This window comes from Carcharhinus amblyrhynchos, unplaced genomic scaffold, assembly GCF_965287045.1.
Source record: "Carcharhinus amblyrhynchos unplaced genomic scaffold, sCarAmb.v2.hapA scaffold_435, whole genome shotgun sequence".
NCBI lineage: Eukaryota > Metazoa > Chordata > Chondrichthyes > Carcharhiniformes > Carcharhinidae > Carcharhinus > Carcharhinus amblyrhynchos.
In genome coordinates this window covers 130,395-144,768 of record NW_027650175.1, presented here as the reverse complement: position 1 = coordinate 144,768, position 14,374 = coordinate 130,395, and the positions used below count along the sequence as shown (strand labels likewise).

General features: G+C 53.6%; 1 protein-coding gene across 1 annotated transcript in view; it reads right to left on the bottom strand.

Moving 5' to 3' along the window:
- Positions 1 to 165: 165 nt before the first annotated feature.
- The window catches only part of naaladl1 (N-acetylated alpha-linked acidic dipeptidase like 1), a gene marked incomplete at its 3' end in the record, with an annotated part of 35,590 nt that continues 21,381 nt past the window's right edge, over positions 166 to 14,374 (bottom strand). The window contains exons 9-17 of the mRNA XM_080183827.1: positions 13,491 to 13,610; positions 11,276 to 11,361; positions 9,350 to 9,413; positions 7,648 to 7,715; positions 4,445 to 4,536; positions 3,608 to 3,698; positions 3,252 to 3,333; positions 1,043 to 1,216; positions 166 to 253 (exon numbers count right to left, since the gene is read on the bottom strand). Of these exons, the coding sequence (XP_080039953.1) occupies positions 166 to 253; positions 1,043 to 1,216; positions 3,252 to 3,333; positions 3,608 to 3,698; positions 4,445 to 4,536; positions 7,648 to 7,715; positions 9,350 to 9,413; positions 11,276 to 11,361; positions 13,491 to 13,610 (865 nt within the window). The remainder of the gene's footprint in view (positions 254 to 1,042; positions 1,217 to 3,251; positions 3,334 to 3,607; positions 3,699 to 4,444; positions 4,537 to 7,647; positions 7,716 to 9,349; positions 9,414 to 11,275; positions 11,362 to 13,490; positions 13,611 to 14,374) is intronic.

Below are 14,374 nucleotides of genomic sequence, written 5' to 3'. Positions count from 1 at the left end.
ATGAAAGCCATGATGTCCTGATAGGATGCCTCCAATCCGAAGGGGAATCCTAACACCATCAATATCACATGGTCCATCAGGCAGGTTCAGAGGTCATGCTTAACACAGGGCACCGGGGGTCAGAGGGCACAGGGCACTGGGGGTCAGAGGGCACAGGGCACACACCTCGTCTTCAGATCCTGCATCTCCGAGATTTCAACCTGGAATTTGTGACAGGCTTCACTAAACATCTTCACCGCGGCATGGAGAGGATCTGGAAAAGATCAGGGACAGAGTTCAGAGAGAGAGAGCCCGGGATCAGAGGGAGATCCCAAGATGTGTGTGTGTGTCTGGGGGTGAGGGTGAGTGTGTGTGTGTGTGTGTCTGGGGGTGAGGGTGAGTGTCGAGCGGGGCTGTAGGTTCAGGGATATTACCCAGGGAGATGTGTGTGTGTCTGGGAGTGAGGGTGAGTGTGTGTGTGTGTGTGTGTCTGGGGGTGAGGGTGAGTGTGTGTGTGTGTGTCTGGGGGTGAGGGTGTGTGTGTGTGTGTGTGTGTGTGTCTGGGGGTGAGGGTGAGTGTGTGTGTGTGTGTCTGGGGGTGAGGGTGAGTGTGTGTGTGTGTCTGGGGGTGAGGGTGTGTGTGTGTGTGTGTGTGTCTGGGGGTGAGGGTGTGGTGTGTGTGTGTGTGTGTGTCTGGGGGTGAGGGTGAGTGTGTGTGTGTGTCTGGGGGTGAGTGTGTGTGTGTCTGGGGGTGAGTGTGCGTGTGTGTGTGTCTGGGGGTGAGTGTGTGTGTGTGTGTGTGTGTGTGTGTGTCTGGGGGTGAGTGTGTGTGTGTGTGTCTGGGGGTGAGTGTGTGTGTGTGTGTGTGTCTGGGGGTGAGTGTGTGTGTGTGTGTCTGGGGGTGAGTGTGTGTGTGTGTGTCTGGGGGTGAGTGTGTGTGTGTGTGTGTGTCTGGGGGTGAGTGTGTGTGTGTGTTTGGGGGTGAGTGTGTGTGTGTGTGTGTGTGTGTCTGGGGGTGAGTGTGAGTGTGTGTTGAGCGGGGCTGTAGGTTCAGTGTTATTACCCAGGGAGATGTTCTGTGCTTTGAGTTCCGTGCCGAGTTGCTCCTCTGCTGTCTGGTAGAGTTGGTGGATTGCTTCACTGTAGTCACTGACATTGAGTGGGAGGATGGCGCTGTCAGCCAGACGCACCAGCACATTCCCAGCCGTCCTCGCCACCGTCTGATGGCTGGTGAACCCTAAAGAAGGAGGGTGGGAGTGAGTCCGGGATAATTAACAACACGTGTACGGTGTAGGGTAAATAGACAGCAGCCATTGGAAGATAGAGGATTAACATCCAGCCAGGACACGTCTGCGGGCCTTCACCAGGCTTCTGGGCTGGGAGTAGGCCTCAGCTGCACAGGAAGGCCAAACCTCTGTTAAATAACAAATGGGGAGGGGGTGGGGCACGGTGGTTAGCACTGCTGTCTCACAGCGCCAGGGTCCCGGGTTCGATTCCCGGCTCGGGTCACTGTCTGTGTGAAGTTTGCACGTTCTCCTCGTGTCTGCGTGGGTTTCCTCCGGGTGCTCCGGTTTCCCCCACAGTCCAGAAGCCATGAGGGTTAGGGTGCTAAATTCTCCCTCAGTGTAACCCGAACAGGTGCTGCAGTGTGGCGACGAGAGGATTTTCACAGAAACTTCATTGCAGTGTTAACATAAGCCTACTTGTGACACTAATAAATTAACTTGTTGATAATTTACAGTTTCTAGACCACCAGCTGCATTTAAAGGGACAGAAATATCGAATCCCTACAGTGCAGAAGGAGGCCATTTGGCCCATCGATAACAATCCCACCCAGGCCCTGTCCCTATAACCCCCCATATTCATCCTCTAACCTACGCTCCCTGAAACACTAAGGGGCAATGTAGCATGGCCAATCCACCTAACCTGCACATTGTTGGACTGTGGGGGGAAACCGGAGCACCCGGAGGAAACCCACGCAGACACGAGGAGAACGTGCAAACTTCACACAGACAGTGACCCGAGCCGGGAATCGAACCCGGGACCCTGGCGCTGTGAGACAGCAGCGTTAAACACCGTGCCCCACCCCCTCCCCATTTGTTATTTAACAGAGGTTTGGCCTTCCCACGCAGACACGGGGAGAACGTGCAGATTCTGCACAGACAGTGACCCGAGCCGGGAATCGAACCCGGGTCCCTGGCGCTGTGAGGCAGCAGTGCTAACCCACTGTGCCACCGCGTTATGAAGAGAAAAGGACTTGCACATTTTCCTTTGTGTGTTTGAGCTGTTGTTGAGGGTATGTGAGGCCGACTGTTCTCCCAGAGTTAGCTGCTTAACACTGTAGCCGCCACACTTCATTTCCAGCTAGTCTTTACTGGCTAGCTGGAGCCTGGGTGAGAGATTGCAGCTTCTGTCTCGTTCCTCGCTCACCATCGCACCGTGCTATTGCTCCGCAAGACCCTCACTGTAACCGACTGCTGCTGTGGATGGACTTTCCATGTGCGTAGATCCCTGAAAGTTGGCACCCATGTTGATAAGAAGGCGTACGGTGTGTTAGCTTTATTGGGAGAGGGATTGAATTTTGGAGCCGTGAGGTCATGTTGCAACTGTACAAAACTCTGGTGCGGCCGCACTTGGAGTATTGCGTACAGTTCTGGTCGCCGCATTATAAGAAAGATGTGGAGGCATTGGAAAGGGTGCAGAGGAGGTTTACCAGGATGTTGCCCGGTATGGTGGGAAGGTCTTACGAGGAAAGGCTGAGGGACTTGAGGTTATTTTCATTAGAGAGAAGAAGGTTGAGAGGTGACCTAATTGAGGCAGACAAGATGATCAGAGGGTGGACAGTGAGAGCCTTTTTCCTCGGATGGTGATGGCTAACACGAGGGGACATAGCTTTAAATTAAGGGGTGGTAATTATAGGACGGGGGTAGGTTCTTTACTCAGAGGGCGTGGAATGCCCTGCCTGCAGCAGTTGTGGACTCGCCAACTTTAAGGGCGTTCAAATGGTCAGTGGATAGGCAAATGGAGAACATTGGAATAGTTTAGGTTAGAGGGTCATTAGATTGGTTCCACTGGTCGGCGCAACATCGAGGGCCGAAGGGCCTGTACTGCGCTGGAATGTTCTATGTTCTATGTCATGTCCTGATCTCCGATGGAATGGTACAGTTACAGTGACATCCACACTGAGAATCAGATGTATATCCCTACCTACCCCAGCCCAAACTCCTTCTCCTTGCCGCTCCTGGTGCTCTGAGCTGGCAGCACACACTCACCTGGGTCGATGAAACGAGAGGCGTAATCAAAGGTGTCATAGGCTGTGTGATAAGCAGGGTAGATCCGAGCTCCCGTTTTTGTCTGCGGAGAGGAAACTGGGTGAGATTTCATGGAATCTGCTCCTTCAGGAAAGGCACCAATAGTGGCAGAGACACATCGACACCGAGACCGGCACAGAGACAGGGACGCCGGCCCACAGGGGCACGGACGCCGGCACACAGGGGCACGGACGCCGGCACACAGGGGCACGGACGCCGGCACCCTCAGCCTCACCAATGTAGCCCCTCCTCGGCCAGCCTCTCAAATCAAACGGCCGCTCCCTGGGGGTGTGGGAACGAGCAGACACTTTGCCTACCTTATCGTATGTGTACGCGAGGTCCATGGAGCTGATTCCGAGGTAATGGAAGAAGGGGGCGTAGTCGCTGCCGGCTCCCAGGCTCCCCATGCTGTGGAAAGGCAGGAAAAGCTTAGAGAGAGACACAGCGCTGGGTTTAATAGTGACCCCCTCCCCCAGTGCCCCCCCCAGCCCTCCCCTCACGTCTCCCTTCCCCGTCCCCATTGCCCCTCTCCTCCCTTCCCCAGCCTCCCTCCCCTCTGACTCTTAACCCCTCCCCCAGCCCACCCATTCTCCTCCTCCCCCAGCCCCTCTGTCTCCTCCCTCCTTGCCCTCCTCCAGCACCCCCCCCCCCCTTTCTACCTAACCTACACATCTTTGGACACTAAGGGGCAATTTTAGCACGGCCAATCCACCTAACCCCCATATCTGTGGGACTGCGGGAGGAAACCGGAGCACCCGGAGGAAACCCACGCAGACACGAGGAGAATGTGCAAACTCCACACAGACAGTGACCCGAGCCGGGGAATCGAACCCAGGGACCCTGGCGCTGTGAGGCAGCAGTGCTAACCCACTGTGCCATTGGGCTAAACACAGTAAGAAGTCTCACAACACCAGGTTAAAGTCCAACCGGTTTATTTGGTAGTAAGTGCCACTAGCTTTCGGAACGCTGCTCCTTCGTCAGGAACTCTCCATTCACCTGACGAAGGGTCAAACCCCGAAAGCTCGTGGCGTTTACTACCAAATAAACCGGTTGGACTTTAACCTGGTGTTGTGAGACTTCTTACCCCAGTCCAACGCCGGGCATCTCCACATCACCGCTGTGCTAAAACACGGGCAGAGAGGGAGAGAGCTTACTTTGGGATGAGGCCGTGGACAGTACTTGAGCGATTTGAATGCTTCTTCCAGTTCTCGTACACAGACAGATCCTGGTTCCCCGGAATTGAGACCTAATCACAAAACAGCAGGATCAGGAAAGCCCAGGCCCGGTTTCAGCACAAGACACTGCATCAGAAACTCTGCAGGATCTCAAACCCACATGGTTTACTGAACAGCAGGAAATTCCTTCTCCCCCTGAACACTGCGGGGGGATTGGACAACTCACTCATCCCTGGGACACGGGTGTCGCTGGCTGGGCCAGCATTTATTGCCCATCCCTAGTTACCTTTGGAGGGCAGTTGAGAGTCAACCCCATTGCTGTGGGTCTGGAGTCACATGAAGGCCAGACCGGGGTAAGGACGGCAGATTTCCTTCCCTAAAGGGAACCAGATGGGTTTTTCCCACAATGGGTCATCGGTAGATTCTTAATTCCAGTTTTTTTTATTGAATTCAAATTCCACCATCTGCTGTGGTGGGACTTGAACCCGGGTCCCCCAGAACATTAGCTGAGTTTCTGGATTAATAGTCTAGCGATAATACCACTGGGCCATCGCTTCCCCCAGTTATGGTAGACACTGCAAATCACTGGAGATCTTCCGCCGTCAGTGTCTCCTGCAAGATCCTCCAAATTCGGTGACAAGGAAGGGGATTCTGAATACTTCTGAGGCTGGATAAGGCTCTGGTCAGACCCTATTTGGAGGATTATGAACAGTTTTGGGCCCCGTTTCTAAGGAAGGACGTACCGGCCTTGGAGAGGGTCCAGAGGAGGTTCACAAGAATGATCCCTGGAATGAAGAGCTTGTCGGGTTGAGGACTCTGGGTCTGTACCCGTTTGAAGTTCAGAAGGATGGGGGGGCATCTTATTGAAACTTACAGGATACTGCGAGGCCCCTGGATAGAGTGGATGTGGAGAGGATGTTTCCACTAGTAGGAAAAACTAGAACCAGAGGGAACAACCTCAGGCTAAAGGGACAATCCTTTAAAACAGAAATGAGGAGGAATTTCTTCAGCCAGAGAGTGGGGAATGTGTGGAACTCTTTGCTGCAGAGGAGGCCGGGTCACTGAGTGTCTTTGAGACAGAGATAGATTGGTTCCTGATTAATAAGGGGATCAGGGGTTACGGGGAAAAGGCAGGAGAATGGGGATGAGAAAAATATCAGCCATGGCGGAGCAGACTCGATGGGCCGAGTGGCCTAATTCTGCTCCTATGTATTATGGTCTAATGGATTGGCCAGTCAGCTCCTTCCCCAGCCAATGTGCCCAGCGTGGAGGAGTTGGTCTCTCAGTGGCAGCTCCCACTGGGTGGGCGTGTCATGGGTACGGTGGGCACAGTGATCACGAGGCAACCCTGCCACTCGGAGCTCAGTCACAGCAGGAGACTCTCAGGGGGACAGCGGCTTCCTGGGATTTCCACCCAACATCGCTGAAGTGGTCAAACGTTCCCCACCGAACCACTCACCAACCCGACTTGGAAATATATCGGCCGTTCCTTCACTGTGGCTGGGGTCAAAATCCTGGATCTCCCTCCCTAACAGCACTATGGGTGTACCTACACCACACGGGGACTAACTGATGTCCAATCGCAATCCTGGAACTCCCTCCCTAACAGCACTGTAGGTGGACAATTACAAAGCCTCCCTAACAGCACTGTAGGTGGACAATTACAAAGGGTCAATTTAGCATGGCCAATCCACCTAACCTACACATCTTTGCACACTAAGGGGCAATTTAGCATGGCCAATCCACCTAACGTTCGATAAGGTTCACCATGGTAGGCTTCTGCAGAAAATGCAGATGTATGGGATTGTGGGTAATCTAGGAAGTTGGATCAGGAATTGGCTATCAGATAGGAGACAGAGGGTGGTGGTGGATGGTAAATATTCATCATGGAGTACAGTTACGAGTGGTGTGCCTCAGGGATCTGTTTTGGGGCCACTGTTGTTTGTAATTTTTATTAATGATCTGGATGAGGGTATAGTTGGGTGGATTAGTAAATTTGCTGATGACACCAAAGTTGGAGGTGTGGTAGATTGTGAGGAAGGGTGTCATAGTCTGCAGGGAGACTTAGATAGGTTGCAGAGCTGGGCCGAGAGGTGGCGGATGGAGTTTAATGCGGAGAAGTGTGAGGTAATTCACTTTGGTAGGAGCAACAGATGTGTCGAGTATAGGGCTAACGGGAGGACTTTGAATAGTGTGGATGAACAGAGGGATCTAGGTGTGTGTGTACATAGATCCCTGAAAGTTGGGAATCAAGTAGATAAGGTTGTTAAGAAGGCGTACGGTGTCTTGGCGTTTATTGGTAGGGGGATTGAATTTAGGAGTCGCAGTGTAATGTTGCAACTGTACACTACTCTAGTGCGGCCGCACTTGGAGTACTGTGTGCAGTTCTGGTCCCCGCATTACAAGAAGGATGTGGAGGCGTTGGAGAGGGTGCAGAGGAGGTTTACTAGGATGTTGCCTGGTATGGTGGGGAGGTCCTATGAGGAGAGACTGAGGGATTTAGGGTTGTTTTCGTTGGAAAGAAGGCGGCTAAGAGGGATCTTATTGAAACATATAAGATGATTAGAGGTTTAGATAGGGTGGATAGTGATAGCTTTTTCCTCGGATGGAGAAAGCTAGCACGAGGGGGCATGGCTTTAAATTAAGGGGGGGTAGCTACAGGACGGATGTCAGGGGTAGGTTCTTTACCCAGCGGGTGGTGAGGGATTGGAATGCCCTGCCTGCTGCAGTTGTAAATGCGTCTAGTTTGGGGGCGTTTAAGAGATCTCTGGATAGGTTTATGGACGAAAAGGGATTGATATAGGCTAGTGGGTCATTGTTTTTGTAACTGGTCGGCGCAACATCGTGGGCCGAAGGGCCTGTTCTGCGCTGTAATGTTCTATGTTCTATGTTCTAACCCGCACATCTTTGGACACTAAGGGGCAATTTAGCATGGCCAATCCACCTAACCTACACATCTTTGGACACTAAGGGACAATTTATCATGGCCAATCCACCCTAACCTGCACATCTTTGAAGTATGGGAGAAAACCGGAGCACCCGGAGGAAACCCATGCAGGCACGGGAAGAACGTGCAAACTCCACACAGACAGTGACCCAAGCTGGGAATTGAACCCAGATCCCTGGCGCTGTGAGGCAGCAGCGCCACTGTGCCGCCCAGGCAGGAATCAGACATTGTTTACCTGCCGCGCTGCGTCAAAGACCACACCTTGCACAGCCGGTGATCCATAGGCTCTGAATGTAGCGTTGGCTGCAATGTTCACACACAGAGAAAGAATCGTCAGTATAAACCCCTCCCTCTCACCCTCCCCATCCACCGAGCTGTCAAACCCACCCCATCGCTACCGCGCTGTCAACACTACCAGGAAAGGCTGAACGGGCCGGAATGCTTTATCCAGAGGGGGCGGGGGTGTGAGCTGACGGAGGGCCTTTGATATTGTGCATAGGCTCCGATAGGGTGGGTGTAGGGAAGATATTGCTGTATTAATGGGGAGCCATTGATAGATAACAGTCATTGATGGATCCAGCCTGGGAATCTGGAGAACTGTGTTGGGTTCATGTCGCACTATCTGTAACCCCCGTGACTTGCCTGGGTTTGCAAAACCTCACTTACTGTACTGTCTGGAGACAATACACATCTCTAACCTGTGATCAGTGCTCCTTCCACTCACGTTGCCAGCCACTTCAGGTCTTGAACAGCAGGTTAGGTGTAAGGATTCGCATTCTAATCAGTAATCTCTAAACTGTCTGTGCTTTGTATGCTCTGTCTGAGGCCAGAACTCTCCATTCACCTGACGAAGAGGCAGTCCCCTCGAAAGCTTGTGAGTATTATCAAATAAATCGGTTGGACTAAAACCTGGTGTTGTCAGACTTTGAACTGTCTTTACACAGGGGGTGGGGCAGAATGTGGGACTCACTCCCACGGGGAGTGGGGGAGAATGTGGGACTCACTCCCACGGGGGGAGTGTGGGAGAATGTGGGACTCGCTCCCACGGGGAGTGGGGGAGAATGTGGGACTTGCTCCCACGGGGGGAGTGGAAGGAGAATGTGAGACTCTCTCCCACGGGGAGAGGATGTGGTGAATAGTGTTGACACATTTAAATAGGGAAGCTGGATAAACACACTGGATAAACAGGGAGAAAGGAATGGAGGATATGGTGATGATTGGGGAAGATGTAGAGAGGGTGACAGCAGGGTCATGAGGAGCAGAAACACTAGAATTCACTGTGGGGCCGAATGGCCTCTTTACGGCCCGTTACTTGGGTGTGGACAGACAGGGAGAGCGGGGAAGGAGGGATACAGGTCCTGGGAAAGAGGAAAGGGGGATTAAAGTGAGGGACACGAGCAAGATTGCTGCTGACTAGGACTGGGTGACGTGCACGTGTGTGTATATGTGTGTGTGTGTGTGTGTGTGTGTGTGTGTATATGTGTGTGTGTGTGTATATGTATATGTGTGTGTGTATGTATATGTGTGTGTGTGTATGTATATGTGTGTGTGTGTGTATATGTGTGTGTCTGTATATGTGTGTGTGTGTGTGTATGTGTGTGTCTGTATATGTGTGTGTGTGTGTGTGTGTATGTATATGTGTGTGGGGGGGGGTGTGGTGTGTGTGTATGTGTGTGTGTGTGTGTGGGGAGGGGAGCACAGAAAGGTGGAGAAAAGGGGGACATTAGCTACACACTCAACGTCACATAGAAAAGAGGGGAGGAAATGAGGGAGAGAGGGTGGAGAGGAGAAAGACAAAACGAGTGAAACAGAGAGAAAGAGAGAGAGAAGGGTAAAGACAGAATGTGTCAGAGATGGGGTGGGGGTGGGGGGGCAGTGGGAGAGGAAGGGGGGGTGGCGGGGGAGAGTGCTTACTGAGGGGGGTCCGATACTCTTACCAAACACGGCGATATCTACGTTGATGTAGCCCACAGTTCTCTCGATCAGCTTCTTGTAGTTTTCCTGGACAAGGGAGAGATCACAATCAGGAATCTGGACAAATGACCCATTGTAATTGCTCCCCACCACAGATCGGGATCCACTCCAAAGCGATTCCCAAGGTCGGTGCTGAGGGAGTGCCGCACTGTCAGAGGGTCAGTGCTGAGGGAGCGCCGCACTGTCAGAGGGTCAGTGCTGAGGGAGCGCCGCACTGTCAGAGGGTCAGTGCCGAGGGAGTGCCGCACTGTCAGAGGGTCAGTGCCGAGGGAGTGCCGCACTGTCAGAGGGTCAGTGCTGAGGGAGCGCCGCACTGTCAGAGGGTCAGTGCTGAGGGAGTGCCGCACTGTCAGAGGGTCAGTGCTGAGGGAGTGCCGCACTGTCAGAGGGTCAGTGCTGAGGGAGTGCCGCACTGTCAGAGGGTCAGTGCTGAGGGAGTGCCGCACTGTCAGAGGGTCAGTGCTGAGGGAGCGCCGCACTGTCAGAGGGTCAGTGCTGAGGGAGTGCCGCACTGTCAGAGGGTCAGTGCTGAGGGAGCGCCGCACTGTCAGAGGGTCAGTGCCGAGGGAGTGCTGCACTGTCGGAGAGTCAGTGCTAAGTCCCTATTCCCGTGTCAGATGGATGTAAAAGGTCCCTTGGCCATTACTCGGTGCGGGGGTGTGGGTGGTAGGATGCTGGCGGGGCTGGATGTTTGGGGGAGTAGGGGGTGCTCCCCCTGCAACACCAAGGGTTAGAAAAACCAAGCTAATGTGTGGCGGGAGCTTAGACATCCCCTTCAATCTGTGCCCCAACCCTACATACCCCAATTCACCCTTACTTTGTGCACCCAGGGGTGAGCAGGACACTGGAGGGTGCTGAGTGTGCCTTACAACAAAGAACAGTCGAGCACAGTCGGCCCCTCCAAGCCCGTACTGATCATGATGTCCTAACTAACAAAACCCCTCCTGCCCTCACTCAGTCCCTATCCCTCTATTCCCTCCCTATTCATGTCCCCATCCAGATGCCTCTTAAATGTTGCTAATGTTCCTGCTTCCACCCCCTCCTCTGGCAGTGCGTTCCAGGCACCCACCCCTCTCTGCGTGAAAAACTCCCCCCTGCACATCTCCCTTAAACTTCCCCCCCTCTCACCTTGAACCTGTGCCCCCCCCCGTGTAATTGACCCTTCCACCCTGGGGGAAAAAGCCTCTGACTATCCACCCGCCTCTCATCATGTTGTAGACCCTCTATCAGGGTCTCCCCCCCCACTCACTCTCCAGTGAAAACAATCCCAGTCTATCCGACCTCTCCTCATCGCCAATGGCCTCGAGACCAGGGCAACATCCTGGTGAACCTTCTCTCTCCAAAGCTTCCACATCCTTCCGGTAGTGTGGTGACCAGAACTGCACGCAATACTCCAAATGCGGCCTTACCAAGGGTTTATACACCAGCATCAAAACTGTATTAACTATCATCCAACAACGACTGAGGGAGAACAGTCACTGCCAACGCTCCAGCACTCTGTCCTAGCCGAGGATTCTCAGTGCACTGCGTGCCTGACCTGTTCGGGTTGGGTCAGCTGTCCAGTTCCTGTCTGCAATCCTCCTCCCTCCCTGCCCCATTCTCTTCCCATGAACTTTCTCACACTCTGGGGAGCTGACCAGCCCCATCCTTCCCTCTGCGGCCCCCCTCAGGGGCTCCAAACCACCTCAGAGCTGCGGTCACACATCCCTACTCCACGGCCCGGGCTATTTCTCGCCCCGGCCGCTTTCCCACCCTCGCCTCGTGGTGCTCAGCTCCACCCCTCAGGTTGTCAAAGACTTTGCCTGGTGTACCCAGACAGGCGGAGGTGGGGAGGCATGACCCTGTCCATTTGCCCTCCCCGTCCCTCCTCCCCCACCTCACTCCGTTACCTCAGTCCATTCCGTGGAGCCAATGAGGCCGAACTCCTCTGCCCCCCAGCTGCCGAAGATGATGGAGCGCCGGGGGCGCCATTTTCCTACAACAACAACAACTTGTAATTAATGTGACGATACTGTGCCTTTAAGAAATGCATTTCGATCGTGTTTCTCTGCAGGATGTTTCCAGCAGACCCTGGATTGTGTCGGCACCGTGCTGTCTGCACCTGGTGTTCTGTATTGTTACTGAGGCAGCCTAACTGAAGCAATGTTGGTTTTAATCTGAACTAATGCAGTGTCCTGGGGGTTTAAGGTCCTTTCTGGGTGGAACTTGATCGACAGGTCAGGTTACACGACTGGAGATGGGTTTTATTTCCGCAGAACATTCCATGTTTTAGTTTAATCTCTCAGTTGTTTTGAAGGGGTAACCAAGAAGGTAGATGAGGGCAGTGCAGTTGATGTTGTCTACATGGACTTTAGCAAGGCCTTTGACAAGGTACCTCATGGTAGGTTGTTGCATAAGGTTAAATCTGAGGGGATCCAGGGCAAGGTATCTAAATGGATACAAAATTGGCTTGACGGAAGCCAGAGGGTGGTTGTAGAGAGTTATTTTTGAAACTGGAGGCTTGTGATCAATGGTGTGCATGATGTGGATGTGCTGTGCCTCAGGGATCAGTGCTGGGTTCACTGTAATTTGTCATTTATATTAATGATTTGGATGAGAATATAGGAAGCATGGTGGTTAGTAAGTTTGCAGATGACACCAAGATTGGTGGCATAGTGGACAGTGAAGAAAGTTATCTCCAATTGCAACGGGATCTTGATCAATTAGGCCAGTGGGCTGACGAATGGCAGATGGAGTTTAATTTAGATAAATGCGAGGTGATGCATTTTGGTCGATTGAACCAGGGCAGGACTTACTCAGTTAATGGTAGGGCACTGGGGAGAGTTACAGAACAAAGAGATCTAGGGGTACAGGTTCATAGCTCCTTGAAAGTGGAGTCACAGGTGGACAGAGTGGTGAAGAAGGCATTCGGCATGCTTGGTTTCATCGGTCAGAACATTGAATACAGGAGTTGGGACGACTTGTTGAAGTTGTACAAGACATTGGTAAGGCCACACTTGGAATACTGTGTGTAATTCTGGGTCACCCTATTATGGAAAGGATATTATTAAACTAGAAAGAGCGCAGAAAAGATTTACTAGGATGCTGCCAGGACTTGATGGATTGAGTTATAAGGAGAGGCTGGATAGACTGGGACTTTTTTCTCTGGAGTGTAGGAGGCTGAGGGGTGATCTTATAGAGATCTATAAAATAATGAGGGGCACAGATCAGCTAGTTAGTCAATGTCTTTTCCCAAAGGGAGGAGAGGGCACAGGTTTAAGGTGAGAGAGGAGAGATACAAAAGGGTCCAGAACTAGGGGGTCACAGTTTGAGGATAAGGGGGTAAACCTTTTAGGACTGAGGTGAGGAGAAATTTCTTCACCCAGAGAGCGGTGGAATTCACTCCCACAGAAAGTAGTTGAGGCCAAAACGTTGTGTGATTTCAGGAAATAAGATATCGCTCTTTGAGGGATAAGGGGAATGAGGGATGTGAATTTGATGATCCAGGACCAGGGGGTCACAGTCTGAGGATTGGGGGTAGACCATTTAGGACAGAGGTGAGGAGACATTTCTTCACCCGGTGAGCCTGTGGAATTCATTCCCACAAGAAGTAGTTGATGCCGAAATATTGAATGTATTCAAGAGGCGCCTGGATATAGCACTTGGGGTGAACGGGATCAAAGGTTATGGGGAGAAAGCAGGATGAGGCTATTGAATTGGACGATCAGCCATGATGGTGATGAATGGAGGAGTAGGTTCAAAGGGCCGAATGGCCTCCTCCTCCTCCCATCTTCTATCAAAATGAATGGCGAAGCAAGCTCGATGGGCCAAATGGCCTAATCCTGCCTCCAATTTCTATGTTTAATGTTTCCTACGCATCATTTCAGCTCTGGTTTGACTGACTTGGTTTGGCTTGAGGATGGGCCGAATGGCCTCCTTCTGCGCTGTAGGGATACCGCAGTTGGTGTTGGGGAAATGGAAGTGCAGTTTCCATCATCTCCTTCCTCCCTCCACATTGCCCTCGATAATTAGAGTGACCAAGAAGGGAAACTGGGGCCTTGCCGTTAGGCTGGGCAGGCCTTCCCAGAGGTGAAAGGTCAGAGTGCACTGTGCCCGCTCACTCACCTTCCTTCACCATCTTGCCCAGGACTCTGCTGATTTCCAACATGACGGCCGTGCCACTACTGGGGTCAATGGCACCGTGGACCCAGCTGTCTCGGTGATTGCCGTAGATAACATAGCGATCTGGAAAGAGAGCAAACCTTAGACCCAGAGGGACAAAAATATCCATTCAACTTGGGTCAGGCAGGTCAACCAGTGGGGACATCACACAGTCAGTGCTGAGGGAGCGCCGCACTGTCGGAGGGTCGGTGCTGAGGGAGCGCCGCGCTGTCGGAGGGTCGGTGCTGAGGGAGCGCCGCGCTGTCGGAGGGTCGGTGCTGAGGGAGCGCCGCGCTGTCGGAGGGTCGGTGCTGAGGGAGCGCCGCGCTGTCGGAGGGTCGGTGCTGAGGGAGCGCCGCGCTGTCGGAGGGTCGGTGCTGAGGGAGCGCCGCGCTGTCGGAGGGTCGGTGCTGAGGGAGCGCCGCGCTGTCGGAGGGTCGGTGCTGAGGGAGCGCCGCGCTGTCGGAGGGTCGGTGCTGAGGGAGCGCCGCGCTGTCGGAGGGTCGGTGCTGAGGGAGCGCCGCGCTGTCGGAGGGTCGGTGCTGAGGGAGCGCCGCGCTGTCGGAGGGTCGGTGCTGAGGGAGCGCCGCGCTGTCGGAGGGTCGGTGCTGAGGGAGCGCCGCGCTGTCGGAGGGTCGGTGCTGAGGGAGCGCCGCGCTGTCGGAGGGTCGGTGCTGAGGGAGCGCCGCGCTGTCGGAGGGTCGGTGCTGAGGGAGCGCCGCGCTGTCGGAGGGTCGGTGCTGAGGGAGCGCCGCGCTGTCGGAGGGTCGGTGCTGAGGGAGCGCCGCGCTGTCGGAGGGTCGGTGCTGAGGGAGCGCCGCGCTGTCGGAGGGTCGGTGCTGAGGGAG